Source organism: Pelophylax lessonae (genome assembly GCF_965119305.1).
Source record: "Pelophylax lessonae genome assembly, chromosome: 2".
In the NCBI taxonomy this organism is placed as follows: domain Eukaryota; kingdom Metazoa; phylum Chordata; class Amphibia; order Anura; family Ranidae; genus Pelophylax; species Pelophylax lessonae.
The window spans coordinates 254,374,728-254,387,794 of NC_138769.1; the positions used below are offsets into that span (position 1 = coordinate 254,374,728).

The window sequence follows — 13,067 nt, forward strand, 5'->3', positions numbered from 1 at the left end:
TCGCCTATAGAGATTTTTAAGTAGCGTAGTTTGTCGCCATTTCACGAGCTTGCACAATTTTAAAGCATGACATGCTAGGTATCTATTTACTCAGCGTAGCATAATCTTTCACAGTATACAAAAAAATGTCAGAGATATAATATACTGGGTAAATTATATCTCCCGCGCCAATGGATAAACCTATAAACTAAAATTATCTAAAATAAATATGTGAATAAATAAATTAATTAAATTAAGGGGGTGAGATGCAGCTGCTATAGTAAAGTGCTAGTGACTATGTGTAAAGTAACCTTTGTAGAGGATTACCTATAGCGCTTGCTTAGTGATAAATACAAAACATATGTTATAAATGATAAAACAATCCTATAGTATTACAAAATATTCCAAAATTATTAAAGTGCATATAGTTCTGCAAAGAGCCACGTGAACAAGTATAAGTGATATACAAAAAAACAAAATGTCTCATTCAAAAGAGTTCACACTAAAAGTAAAAGATATAAATTCTCTATAAATACCTCTGAAGACGTCAGCCAATGACAAAACGCGTTAGGTAGAACGCACGTCGTGATGTCACATGAGCTGGGTGGAGCTCAAGCCGGAAGTACCACTCTCCACTCCATAGCTCGTTTATGTGATGGTGTTTTTTACCTTTATCTGTCTTGTTCCTGCATTTTGGACCCTGTAAATTGCCTTTTGGATTCTGTGCAATAAAATTATCTGTTTTAAACGATACTGCACTATTTGGACCTTCCCTTTTTTATACATTCCCAGCCGGAGGAGGGCAGTGGAGGAGTGATACCAATGGAGAAGTCATCCATTCGGAGGGAATCCATCCCGGCCCTGGGGATCAATAAAGCTCATGTGGTCTTAGTGCCATAAGGCATATAAGATTCACTTGGTCTGGTGAGTGAGTCATTTTACTACTAGCCACGGTGGAAAATAAAGAGTGACACATTGGAAAACCTATCACTGAGCACCTTCACTGTGCACTGTACTAATCTAATATAATTGAACTTTTGGTCACAAGAAGTCACATTTGCACATGAACTGTATGGAGGATTTATGAGATTATTCATATACGTATTTCATGCACCTATGATTATGAACTTGATTTTTTCCGTTATATATTTATTGAGAATTTATATACAGTATTTTACTTTTAGTGTGAAATCTTTTGAATGAGCAATTTTATTTTTTTGTATATCACTTATACTTGTTCACGTGGCTCTTTGCAGAACTATATGCACTTTAATAATTTTGGAATATTTTGTAATTCTATAAGATTGTTTTATTATTTATAACATATGTTTTGTATTGATCACTAAGCAAGCGCTATAGGTAATCCTCTACAAAGGTTACTTTACACATATACAAAAAAATGGGCTAACTTTACTATTTTTTTTTTTTTTTACAATTTTGTATATAATTTAATGCTGATGCATTTGTTTTACATTTCAGTGTCAGTATACCACAGATTGAAGAACAGGAAACCATAGAGGTATTTACTGAATGTATACACAGTGGCAATTCATACAGTGGATATGAAGTCTCGGATTCCAAGTCAGACACAAAAATACAAAACCCCTTACCACTGCAGGCTTATACAAGTAAGGGAGACAACAGAGACACAGATGGTGGTCCTTGTATATAATAATCCTCTGCCTTCTTGCTGGGATTCATAATATCACCATTGGTATCTAAAGACTAAATTTGAAACTTAGGATTCCTTCTTCTTAATGATTAAAGGGCCGACGTTATCACCAGTCTCCTCATTGTGTTTGGTGTGGGCACCATCACAGTATGGGAACTTCTTTGATCTCCAGCATCGGCAATAAACTGCCCTGTCTCCCAGGTCTTCCATGTCAAAAGCATGAACTACTTTCGGATTGTCCTTCTGTAATGACTGGTTTACCATAGCTTTGCAGCACTTGTCTTTACAGCAGAAGGATGTATATGCTAGATAGCCTACAGCAGCTGCACCAACAGCCACTGCAGCAGCACCCACCCAATCCATGGCTGGAACTCATGTCTTCCCTCTGCTCTGTGTATTTTTTTTTAATTTTATTTTATTCTCTAGGATCTCTAAAAAAATCTATATATCATGTTTGGGGGGGTCCTAAGTACTTTACTAGCAAAAAATACAGATTTTTTTTGTAAGCAACACATGTCAGGAAAAGGGTTAGTCTTCAAGTGCTTAAAAAAGTAGGCAAATAGTGCAGCTTGGCAGTGGGGAAAATAAATGGAATTTTTTAATGCATCTTTAGTTAAATTGGGTACACACAAGCCAAATGTCGGGAGACAATTGCCAGTTCAAAAAAACACCCAATATTTGGAACGTGTGTATGGCGGACGTTCATGCTGTAAAACCAACAGCTGACCCAGTCCAGATCAGTGCTCTCAGCCAATGACTGAGAGCTCTGATCAGAGTGTTGTGGTGAGGGGCCATCCCCCTGTCAGAACACAATAGCTTAGCAGGGGAGATTGCTATGCTAACTTTGCATAGTTAGTATAGCAGCTTCGACCAGAGCTGACAGTTTTTTATCATTCAACCCATTGGGTTAAAGGGAAAAAACGAACTAATAGTGTGTACCGGGCATTACACATCATTGAGAAGACTGCATCCTTTTCTGAAGACCTCAGTTGCAAAAAGATATTGATAAGACAGAAAGGGTCCAGGGACAAGCAACAAAAATGATGAAAGGTTTGAGGGACAAAATATATCAGGAAACACTGCAGAAATGTATTACATACAGTTTTTTTTTACTCAAGGAGTAGCTGATGCCTGGCACAAACTTTCAGTACAGAGTCAGTTAACAGTAAATGAGTTTAAAATGCTAAAAGTGCAGACTCGATGGACAACTTGACTGCCATTCTTTTGCTTCTCTGTTTCTAAGTTCATAAAGCCTAGACCAAAAAAAAAAAAAAAAACATTCAACACACAACTTAAAAAAAAAAAAATACATAAAACATAATGAGACAAAATAATGAAACCAAATACAATTAGGTACCATATATTGTATTATCAATTATTGTTTCCAGTTTCAAAGTGAAAATAAGTTTTGCTCTAAACCTAAAAAACAAATAAATAAAATGGTGTTTGAGATCTCATATGTGTGCACAAATCCATTACCTGATAGAACATTTCAAAATTTTTTTTATCAATACGAAACGCATTAGCAAACAAAAAATATTGCATACATGTTAGGGTAATCACATTTTCTGTTGATGGCTATCAAATTATAATAAATAATCTGAAAAAAAAAATATCAGTTATTAAGACAGACAGATCATACAAACATTTACACAACACATAAACACACATCCCTTAAAGTTATGGAGAGAGATCTCAATATAAATACAAATAGAATATAGGAATTAGTGATGGACGAACATCGGCCGGGGCAGGTCACGAACGTTCTCAAATGTCCGCGAACCGCAAGTTCGCAGTGGGCCCCATTGACTTTAATGGGAGGCGAACTTTAAAAACCTTTAGGTCATATTTGCAGCCACAAAAGACTTACTAGCTGTGCACATAAAAACCTTTAGGTCATATTTGCAGCCACAAAAGACTTACTAGCTGTGCACAAATAGTCCCACCACATGGACAATGTCATAACAGAAGTATTGCAATTGGAAAAGTTGCCCTAAATTTTTTTTTTTTCCCTAAATCAGCTTGAACTGACAGCAGCCAGTAAATACATGTCAAATACATATAGGGTCCATTCACACATCTGTAAAATGGGTCCACATCCATTCCACAATTTGGCAGAGTGTTTACAGACCCAATGAATTTCAATTCCAGTCTAAAAAATTAGGCATTCACAGGATAAAGTAGAAAGTGTCGGCCATTCCAGGCCCCAAAAATTAGCCCACGTGCGTTTACCTGACAGCTAAGAACGTTGTATTCTGTGGCTGAAGGTACATTAGGCATTCACAGGATAAATAAATAAATGTTGGCCATGAAAGACCCCAAAAATGATCCCACATGGGTTTACCTGACAGCTAAGAACGTTGTATTCTGTGGCTGAAGGTACATTAGGCATTCACAGGATAAATAGGTAAGTGTCGGCCATGAAAGGCCCCAAAAATTAGCCCACATGCGTTTACCTGACAGCTAAGAACGTTGTATTCTGTGGCAGAAGGTACATTAGGCATTCACAGGATAGAGAAGTAAGTGTCGGCCAGTATAGGCCCCAAAAATTAGCCCACATGGGTTTACCTGACAACTAAGAATGTTGTATTCTGTGGCTGAAGGTACATTAGGCATTCACAGGATAAATAAGTGTCGGCCATAAAAGGCCCAAAAAATTAGCCCACGTGCGTTTACCTGACAGCTAAGAACATTGTATTCTGTGGCTGGAGGTACATTAGGCATTCACAGGATAAATAAGTAAGTGTTGGCCATGAAAGGCCCCATAAATTAGGCATTCAATGGACATGAATTGCCGCTGTTTGTAGCGAAGCCAAGGACCATGAATTGTTGTGGGTGGATGGCGGTCTGGCGGATATTTGTGGCCTGTCATGAGAAATTTAAATTAAACATGGTCTATTGGTCACATGTGTTGAATTCCTCAGAGATCTATGCCTCATTCATTTTTATAAATGTGAGGTAATCTACACTGTCATGAGCTAGGCAAGTGCGCTTATCTGTCACGATCCCCCCTGCTGCACTGAACGTCCTTTTGGACAGGACACTGGACGGGGGGCAAGCCAACAGTTCCATTGCAAATTGTGCAAGCTCTGGCCAGAGGTCAAGCCTTCCCACCCAGTAATCCAGGGGTTCATCACTCCTCAGAGCGTCCACATCGGCCGTTAACCTGATGTAGTCGCACACCTGTCGGTCTAGGCATTCCCTGATGCTGGATCCGGAGTACAGCTGTCGATTGGTCGGCTGAAAGAAGGATCTCATATCTAAAGCGACCAAGACATCTTCAAACCGCCCTCTTCTTGCAGGCGCTGTTCGATTGCTACCCGCAACTGTCTCTCTGTGAGTGCAAATTCCTCTGCCAGAGCACGCAAAAGCAGAATGCAGCATTTCTCGCATCAAAGCCTGGAAGTGCTGCATTCTGACCGCCCTCTGTGATGGTGGTAACATTTCCGCCATTTTTGTTTGTACCGGGGGTCTAAGTACGTTGCCACCCAGTACTGGTCCTTGCCCTTTATGCTTTTTATACGGGGGTCCACCTTAAAACACTGGAGCATGAAGGACCCCATTCGCACTAAACTGGACGCGGTGTAGTGGCCTGGCTCCAGCTCATCATCCAGGATAATCTCGTTCTCCTCCCTCCATCCACGGACAACACCAGGGATCCCAGACAGGTTTAAAACATGCTCTTCTTGCTCTTCCTCATCTGCCCCAGCACCATCCTCCTCTGACTCCTCTATAGACTCCTGTTCTTGACTTGCCTCAGATGGAGTAGCACCCCCTGGGAATTTATCCAACATTGCGACTTCCTCATCTTCCTGCTCCTCGACAGCTTGATCAATGACACAACTCAATGCACGCTCCAGAAAGAAGGCATAAGGTACAATGTCACTGATGGTGCCCTGGCCATGGCTGACCAGTTTGGTGATCTCATCAAATGGCCGCTGAAGTCTGTATGCATCGCGCATGAGCTGCCACTGGCTAGGTGAAAAAAATACAAGCTCTCCAGAACCTGTCCTGCCACAGAGTTCGTACAGGTAGTAGTTAACCACTTACCGCAAAGTGACGTAGGGCTACGTCAGCAAACTTTGTGGTGTTATACCGGGGTGATGCCTCTAGCTAGAGGCACCATCCCGGTACTGTGGTTTAGAGCCGATAGTCGGCTTTCTGTTGGTAACGACCGATGCGGCTCGGGAGCCGCTCAGTCGTTACCCGGGTGAGTGGGAGAGGACGTTCCCCCCCTCCCGCCGCCTTCCGTGACTTTTCCCGGGCCTCACATCCCACCGGGAGACCCGAGCACCCAGCCGGTGCGTCCGCCGGCTGGATGGAGTCTCGATCTAAGCCGGAAGCGGCTTTGATCGGGTCTCCGATGACGTAACCCGGAGGCGGCGTCCATGACGTCACTTCCGGGTTACTCTGCTGCAAAGGCGGCAGATTTTAAAAAACGGCTGTATGCAAAAATGCAGTTTTCGGCATTTAGCATACATGAAAGTGTAGTGGAGGGGTCTAGGGTCTTTTAAACCCTCGATCCCTCCATAAAGTGTACCTGTCACTGCATATTGGTGTCACAAGGGATGTTTACATTGCTTGTGACAGCAATAAATGTGATCAGATTTTTTTTGTAAAAAACCTGTAATAAAGTTAAAAAAAATAAAATAAATAGGAAAAAAAATAAATACATTTTAGCCGCCCCCGTCACCATTCGCTCGCGCACGAAAGAAAACGTATATGGAAGTCAAGCTGCGAATTAAATCACTATTCAAACCACACATGTGAGGTATCGCAGCGATCGCCAGAGCGTTAGTAATAATTTTAAAAAAATTCTACACTCTAACTCTAGCACAGAGAAAACACACATTACCAGTCCCTGCGCAGATCCTGGAGATTGATTCTCAAGCTGGGGAATCTTGTAATATGGCCTGTGGTGAAACACATGGGATATGAGGCAAAGCAGCTGTACAAAAAATAAAGGAACAGAGCGCACACCGCCCTAGTGTAACACCATTTATTTGAAGTTAATTGAAGCCATAAAAACAGGTACTCACAAACAGATAGGAAGTCATGCATGGAAATAAATATCCCCCGATGATGTTTACAGGGCTCTCTCCTCCTAGCCTCGGCGGCTCAGCTGATTGTGTCGCCGATGAATGTCAGCAAGGCGAGCCATGGCTGTGTAAGATCTTCTGAAATGGCCTGGCCATGTCCTGGACCCAAGGGTTTTTGGCAACGAATCACTGCACGACCAAGTTCAGGACGTGTGCCATGCATGGCACGTGAGTTATTTTGGCCATGTTTCAGCGCGCTCAACAGATTGGCACCGTTGTCGCACACCACTTTACAAACTGTCAAATTGTGCGTTGTCAGCCACTGATCTGCCTGTGAACGCAAAGCTGAAAGGACTGCAGGACCAGTGTGGCTCTTGGCTTCCAGGCACAACAGACACAGCACAGCATGGCAATGTCTCATCTGGCATGTGGAATAGGTTCTGGTAATCTTGGGCAGCGCAGCGGAAGAGACCGTAGCAGCGGAAAAGGCAGAGTCAGCTGAGGAGGAGAGGGAGGATGGAATAGGAGGAGGAGAAGAAGAGGCAGGCCTGCATGCAATCCGTGGCGGTAAAACCAAATCTACATGGGTGCCACAGGTTACATGCTTGACAACCGTCAGAAGGTTCACCCAGTGGGCAGTAAAAGTGATCTACTTTCCCTGCCTATGTTTGCTAGATCATGTGTCTGTGGTCAGATGTATCTTGACAGCGACACTGTGTGCCAGAGATACATTCACTTGCCGCTGAACATAGCCATACAGCTCTGGAATGCCCTTCTGTGAGAAATATTTCCTGCCTGGGACCTTCCTTTGTGGTGTTCCAATGGCCACAAATTTACGAAAGGCCTCCGAGTCCACCAGTTGATATGGCAGTAGTTGGCGGGCTATCAGTTCCAACAAGCCAGCAGTCAAACATTGGGCAAGAGGGTTTTCCTTCGTCATCATTTTTTTACGCTCCAACATTTGGCCCACGGAAGCCTGCCTTTTTCCAGAACAAATTGAGGATGGCATGATGGAAGGTGGAGTGGAGGACAATTGTGAGGAGTGAGGAGAATGAGAAGAGGCTGGATGGTGAGAGCCTGGAGTGTGGCTTTGTGGGTTCTAATGGCATGGCTCCCACAGGGCTCGGTGATAGGCATTCAGGTGCCTTCTTAAGGCGATCATCCCTAGGTGAGTGTTGGGCTTACAGCGACTTATGCATTGACTGCAAAGGCTGCAGATGGCAACACTGTTGTCAGCAGCGGACATATTAAAAAAAGCCCACACTGCGGAGCCATGTTCCGGCATCCTGGGTGAACCAGATGTGACTGTACATGGTTAATGGCTTGCTCCTGATACATTTGCAGTCTGCTTTGTCCCTCCTGTGCAATGCAAGTTCAGCCTGCTTCTCCTCCCTATCTTCTGGTCCATCTCTCCCTCTGAATTCCCCTCCGCTTCCTCTCTTGTGGGCACCCATGTGACGTCAATAGACACGTCATCATCCATGTCACCTTTCCCACCACTAACATTCAAGATATTGGAGTAGGCAGCAACAGCGGGGACCAACCTCCTTGGGCTGATCTGGGTACTGTCGTCAGACTGCTGAGTGGCGGCTGTTGCTACCTCCTCTTCATTATCCGATGCCAACAATGGCTGTGCATCGCAAATGTCTTGTGATGGATCAGAAAATAATTCCAGAGACTCAAAGCGGAGGGTATATGGTGGTGGTGTTGGTGGTGGTGTCTTTGGGGGTGCACATAGCAGAGAGTGAAGAGGGTGCACATAGAGAGGATGAGGAGGGTGCAGAAGAGGAAGGCTAAGTGAGCCACTCAACCAAGTCTACTGCATCCTTTGAGGTTATCGAACGCACCTTCTGAAACTTCACACTTTGGCTCCGACCTACTGCTCCTGCCCTACCCCTACAACCCCTGCGTCATGGCCTGCCTCTTCTTCTGCCTGTCATTTTTTAAATTACACTGTGACAAAAGTCTCTAGAGAAGCACAGTATATGTGGAACAAGGTATATAACACCCCGCTTCAATCTGTGGTATTGGAGGGCAGCAGGTTAATCACACCAGTTCTACAAATAATTGTCCAGTAACTGTTGTCACTGTGTAGCACAGTTAACGCAGCAAAAGAGGCCAATTTTAGGAGGACTAAAATACACTCTTAGAAAGGTATACTGTTAAATAACACGCCACTTTAATATGTGGTATTGGGGGGCCACTGGTCTATCACACCAGTTGTACAAAAAATTGGCCAGTGAGTTTGGCACTGTGTGTAGCAGAGTAAATGCAGCAAAAGAGGCAATATTGTTGCAGGACACAAATACACTTATAAAAGTATACTCAGATAACACCCCACTTCAATATGTGGTATTGGGGGGCCACTGGTTTATCACACCAGTTGTACAAAAAAGTGGCCAGTGAGTTTGGCACTGTGTGTAGCAGAGTAAATGCAGCAAAAGAAGCATTAATATTGCAGGACACAAATACACTTATACAAGTATACTCATATATACTCATATAACACCCAACTTCAATATGTGGTATTGGGGGGCCACTGGTTTATCACACCAGTTGTACAAAAAATTGGCCAGTGAGTTTGGCACTGTGTGTAGCAGAGTAAACACAGCAAAAGAGGCAATATTGTTGCAGAACATAAATACACTGTTATAAAAGTATACTCAGATAACACCCCACTTCAATATGTGGTATTGGGGGGCCACTGGTTTATCACACCAGTTGTACAAAAAATTGGCCAGTGAGTTTGGCACTGTGTGTAGCAGAGTAAACGCAGCAAAAGAGGCAATATTGTTGCAGGACACAAATACACTTATAAAAACATACTCAGATAACACCCACTTCAATATGTGGTTTTGGGGGCCACTGGTCTATCACACAAGTTGTACAAAAAATTGGCCAGTGCGTTTGGCACTGTGTGTAGCAGAGTTAACGCAGCAAAAGAGGCAATATTGTTGCAGGAAACAAATACACTTATAAAAGTATTCTCAGATAACATCCCACTTCAATGTGTGGTATTGGGGGGCCACTGGTCTAACACACAAGCTATTATACTTTAAAAGTGCTTTTGTCACTGTTTGTAGTATTGCTGCAGAAACACACCAGTCACAATGATGCACAGTGCACAATACAAATCCACTATAATACAGTATGCTTTCTATAATACAAAGTATATTATAGGGGATTACTCCCCTATGTAGTGCACTGCACACCTATAACAAATACCAGTCCTTAAAATGACTTTTGTGGACCTTAACAGAGCAATTTTTGTCACTGACTAATCTGTCCCTGGTGCACACAGCAGACCTCTCCCTACACTGACAAAAGAGACAGTACACCTATACCAAATACCAGCCCTTAAAAGGACTTAACAGAACGGGGGAGGAATTTACTATGCTCCGAGAGTTTAACAGCCATTTCTGAGTTAGAAGGTCAGGGAATTAGTTCCTAGGTTTGAGTAGTACTATTCTGGGTGAATCCAAGGTGGCCTCACCTCCCCCCCCCTTTTTTTTTTTTTTTTCTTTTTGGGTTTTGTTTTGTTTTGGATTTGTTGATATATCACATTAAAGTGATGGATATGCAAGGAAAATGATGTATTGATTTGTAAATAACCTGTAAGTGTGATCTCGCATAAATAAAATATTTGAAAAAAAAAAAAGGACTTTTGTGGACCTTAACAGAGCGATTTGTGTCACTGACGATCTGTCCCTGGTGCACACAGCAATCCTCTCCCTACACTGACAAAAGAGACAGTACACCTATACCAAATATCAGCCCTTAAAAGGACTTTTGTAGACCTTAACAGAGCAATTTGTGTCACTGACAGTCTGTCCCTGGTGCACACAGCAATCCTCTCCCTACACTGACAAAAGAGACAGTACACCTATACCAAATATCAGCCCTTAAAAGGACTTTTGTGGACCTTAAAAGAGCAATTTGTGTCACTGACAGTCTGTCCCTGGTGCACACAGCCAGCCTCTCCCTACACTGACAAAAAGCAGAATGTGAAATGGCCGCCAGCTCAGGTCTATTTATAAGGTAGGGGGTATGTCCATGTGCTGCAATGTTTCAATTGGCTGTCCCGTTCCACCTGATGGCTGTGTCATGGGTCAAAGTTCTGCTCAATGTAAACTAATATGGCCGCCGAAAACAGAGCCATATGTTCGCAAAATCGGCGGGCTGCGAACAAGCAAAGTTTGCCACGAACCGTCCGTCGGGCAAACCGCAAGGCCATCCCTACTAAAGAACACCCACTAACCAGCAACCCTCAAGGGGTAGTGCTACATTTACAACTTACATTAAATTCAATTATGTTATAGTAATAAGCTCTGCATGGTTTGAGGTTACCAGGTCCAGCAGAATATCATTCCTAGGTGGGGCCTCTATGAACTGTACCATAAAATTGTCTTGTAATAGGTTTATACATGTTTGCCCTTTAACTGTTCCTGCAGTGCCATTACTCCAGTAGATTTCCAGGTATTTAAAATCCCCCATTATTATTACTGACCCAGCCCTTTCTATTTGTGCAAGGAGCTGAGTCTCTACCTCCTCATAACACTGGGTGGCCTATAATAAATAGAGATGTACCGAACTGTTCGCCGGCGGACAATTCCCGGCGAACTTCGCATGTTCGCGTTCGCCGCTGCGGGCGAACATATGCGATGTTCGGTCCGCCTCCTATACCTCATCATTGAGGCAAACTTTGACCCTGAACCTCACAGTCAGCAGACACATTCCAGGCCAATCAGCATACCTCCCTCCCACACCCTCCCACCTCCTATAAATAAGCAAGGGCAGCATCCATCTTAGATCATTTCTGAAGCAGTGTGTAGTGAGAGCAGGGAAAGTGCTGCTGCTGCTGCTGCTGTTAATAGCTAGGGACAGTTAGTCAGTGTTCCCGGTCTTGTTAGTCAGTGTTCTTGGTACACTCCTGCTGTAAGGACAGCACCCCAAAAAGCCCTTCCTAGGGCTGGTATTTGAGGGTTTTTTTGTATATATATATATATATATATATATATATCTATTGTACCCAAAAAGCCCTGTTTAGGGCTGGTATTTGTGTAATTTTTTTTTTCTGTGATATATATATATATATATATATATATATATATATACATACTGTTTATCTATTGTCCCCAAAAGCCCTTTTTAGGGCTGGTATTTGAGTATTTTTATATATATATATATATATATATATATATATATATATATATATATCTATTATGCACTGCAGTTACCTGCCCGCTGTGAGAGGCCACAGACCCACCATAGACTGTACTGTGTGCACACCACACTCATTTCGGGTGGCACAGGCACAGTACCTTGCATTTTAAAAAATTATTTTTTAAGTGCTGTGTCAGGTCCACAGAGTGTACTGTACCCACTGCAGTGCCCACCCCACCACTGATATATATACCGTGGCACAGCATCTTGTTGCAAATTTAAAAAAAAAATATTTTTTATTATTGCAGTTGCCTGGGCTGCCAGTGACTGTCAGGTCCACAGAGTGTACTGTGCCCACTGCAGTGCCACTGCGTGCCCACCCACCACTGATATATACGGTGGCACAGCAGCTTGCAAATTAAATTTATATATATTTTTTTATAATTGCAGTTGCCTGGGTGCCAGTGACTGTCAGGTCCACAGAGTGTACTGTGCCCACTGCAGTGCCACTGCGTGCCCACCCACCACTGATATATACGGTGGCACAGCAGCTTGCAAATTAAAAATATATATATTTTTTTTATAATTGCAGTTACCTGGGTGCCAGTGACTGTCAGGTCCACAGAGTGTACTGTGCCCACTGCAGTACCACTGCGTGCCCACCCACCACTGATATATATGGTGTCACAGCAGCTTGCAAATTAAAAATATATATATTTTTTTATAATTGCAGTTGCCTGGGTGCCAGTGACTGTCAGGTCCACAGAGTGTACTGTGCCCACTGCAGTGCCACTGCGTGCCCACCCACCACTGATATATACGGTGGCACAGCAGCTTGCAAATAATATATATATAATTTTTTTTATAATTGCAGTTGCCTGGGCTGCCAGTGATTGTCAGGTCCACAAAGTGTAGTGTACCCACTGCCCAACACTCCTATAGGGTGGAACAGCACCTTGCACTCATAGTACAACACATTAAAAAAAAAATGACAGGCAGAGGCAGGCCACCCCGCAAGGGCCGTCGTGGTCGTGGTGCTGTGATTTCCTTTGGCCCTAGAATAATGCCCAGTGTTCAGAGGCCACAGACCCTGAACTCAAAAAATTCTGAGGACATAGTTGACTGGCTTACACAGGACACCCAATCGTCTACAGCTTCCGCTGGGAACCTTAATGCACCATCCTCCTCCAGCTCAGCTTCGGGCACCTCTCAAT

The 13,067-nt window shown here is 43.2% G+C and overlaps 1 protein-coding gene across 1 annotated transcript; it reads right to left on the bottom strand.

The window, feature by feature from the left end:
• Nucleotides 1-1,717: 1,717 nt before the first annotated feature.
• LOC309548049 (CDGSH iron-sulfur domain-containing protein 1-like) lies at nucleotides 1,718-2,014 on the bottom strand (the record flags this gene model as incomplete). The annotated part of the gene is made up of 1 exon (XM_082248018.1): nucleotides 1,718-2,014. The coding sequence occupies one exon, from the start codon at nucleotides 2,012-2,014 to the stop codon at nucleotides 1,718-1,720; it is 297 nt and encodes a 98-aa protein (XP_082104144.1).
• Nucleotides 2,015-13,067: the final 11,053 nt, after the last annotated feature.